The sequence below is a fragment of the Cyprinodon variegatus genome, unplaced genomic scaffold (assembly GCF_000732505.1).
Source record: "Cyprinodon variegatus isolate N-32 unplaced genomic scaffold, C_variegatus-1.0 Scaffold558, whole genome shotgun sequence".
Classification (NCBI taxonomy): Eukaryota; Metazoa; Chordata; class Actinopteri; order Cyprinodontiformes; family Cyprinodontidae; genus Cyprinodon; species Cyprinodon variegatus.
In genome coordinates, this window is record NW_015151011.1 from 72054 (window position 1) to 73300 (window position 1247).

At 41.9% G+C, this 1247-nt stretch overlaps 1 protein-coding gene across 1 annotated transcript in view; it reads right to left on the bottom strand.

The window, feature by feature from the left end:
• Positions 1 to 1247, bottom strand: part of wdr7 (WD repeat domain 7) — a 133029-nt gene that overhangs the window by 46696 nt on the left and 85086 nt on the right. The window contains exon 22 of the mRNA XM_015391739.1: positions 408 to 635. Within this exon, the coding sequence (XP_015247225.1) occupies positions 408 to 635 (228 nt within the window). The remainder of the gene's footprint in view (positions 1 to 407; positions 636 to 1247) is intronic.

Below are 1247 nucleotides of genomic sequence, written 5' to 3' on the forward strand. Positions count from 1 at the left end.
TTAAATTAATCCACAAAGTCTCCATGACAACCATCTGTATCCAGACCAAGCCTTTTAGGTCCAACCATAAACAGATGGAGTTCAGTCAACTGAAAGTTTGAGTTTTTCAGAAGCTTGGGGGATAAAATAAAATAAAGTATCTGTAGCGTCAGGTGACTGATAGTGATAAGCAAAGCTTTTAATTTCTAAGACCTTTAGAATAACACCAGGGGGCTTTAGACAGAGAGCTGAATACGAGGAAGGTCTTTAAATATAAGTTAAAACCAACATGGATGAGCAGCAGTAAAACCACCTCCTTAGTCCTACAGCAGAGCTTTTAACTGAACTACAGAAATGAGTGAAGAAACATGCGTGAAGAATCCACGGTGCTCAGAAACGACGCGTCTAAACGCCCTCTCTGTTCTTACATGTGTGTCTCGCCAGCGAGTAGTTAGAGGAGCCTCCACTGGTGGGTCCGAAGCCTTCGGGCGCCTGTCCTCCAGCTCGGGCTCGGCCTGAACCTTTAGGCGGTTCGATTTCAGCGCCGAATTCGGCTCCAATGACTCCCAGCAGGACGATGGCGGTGGCCTGCTTCCGACGCTCCTCATAGGAGTTGGAGATCTTCTTGGCATTCGGGGGAAGGTTGGACAGACAGCCTGGAAGACAAACAGAAAATGGTTTTTAAAAAACACAATGTTTAAGGCAGTACTTCACTTGGATAACTGGACAACTGAGCGTGAACTTGATGACCCTAAAACTCCAGATGGTTCCCTTCGGCCAATGAGAGCTTCATGCAGATTCATTTATATAGCACATTTTTTATAGGAAGAATAAAGCAGTTCATTTACTGTATTCATATCCTATAATTGTGGTGGAATAAAATATGAAACTTGTGGATCATTTATATTCAACTCCTTTTAATTTAGTTTATTTCTAAAGTTCGCAGCATGTTAAGGTTCCTTACAGAGACAATCCCATCATCCAAACTGACTGGTTAAGAAGTTTCTATCCGAGGAAAAGCAGCCGATTACATCCCGTTATTGACTTAAGAACAGAAGCAGACACACAAAAGGAAAGATAGAAGCATTGATCCATGAATGTGTCAGAGAAGCTAACTGTAAACTCTATACGACAGACACAGTTTAAACAAGCTCTGAGCCAGTTCTCATGTCAAAAGGACTTAAGATTCACAGTAAAAGTTAGAGAAACAGCAATAAACACTGAAAAACAGGCCCAACTGTATAATCTGTGGTGGAAATAGTTGAGAA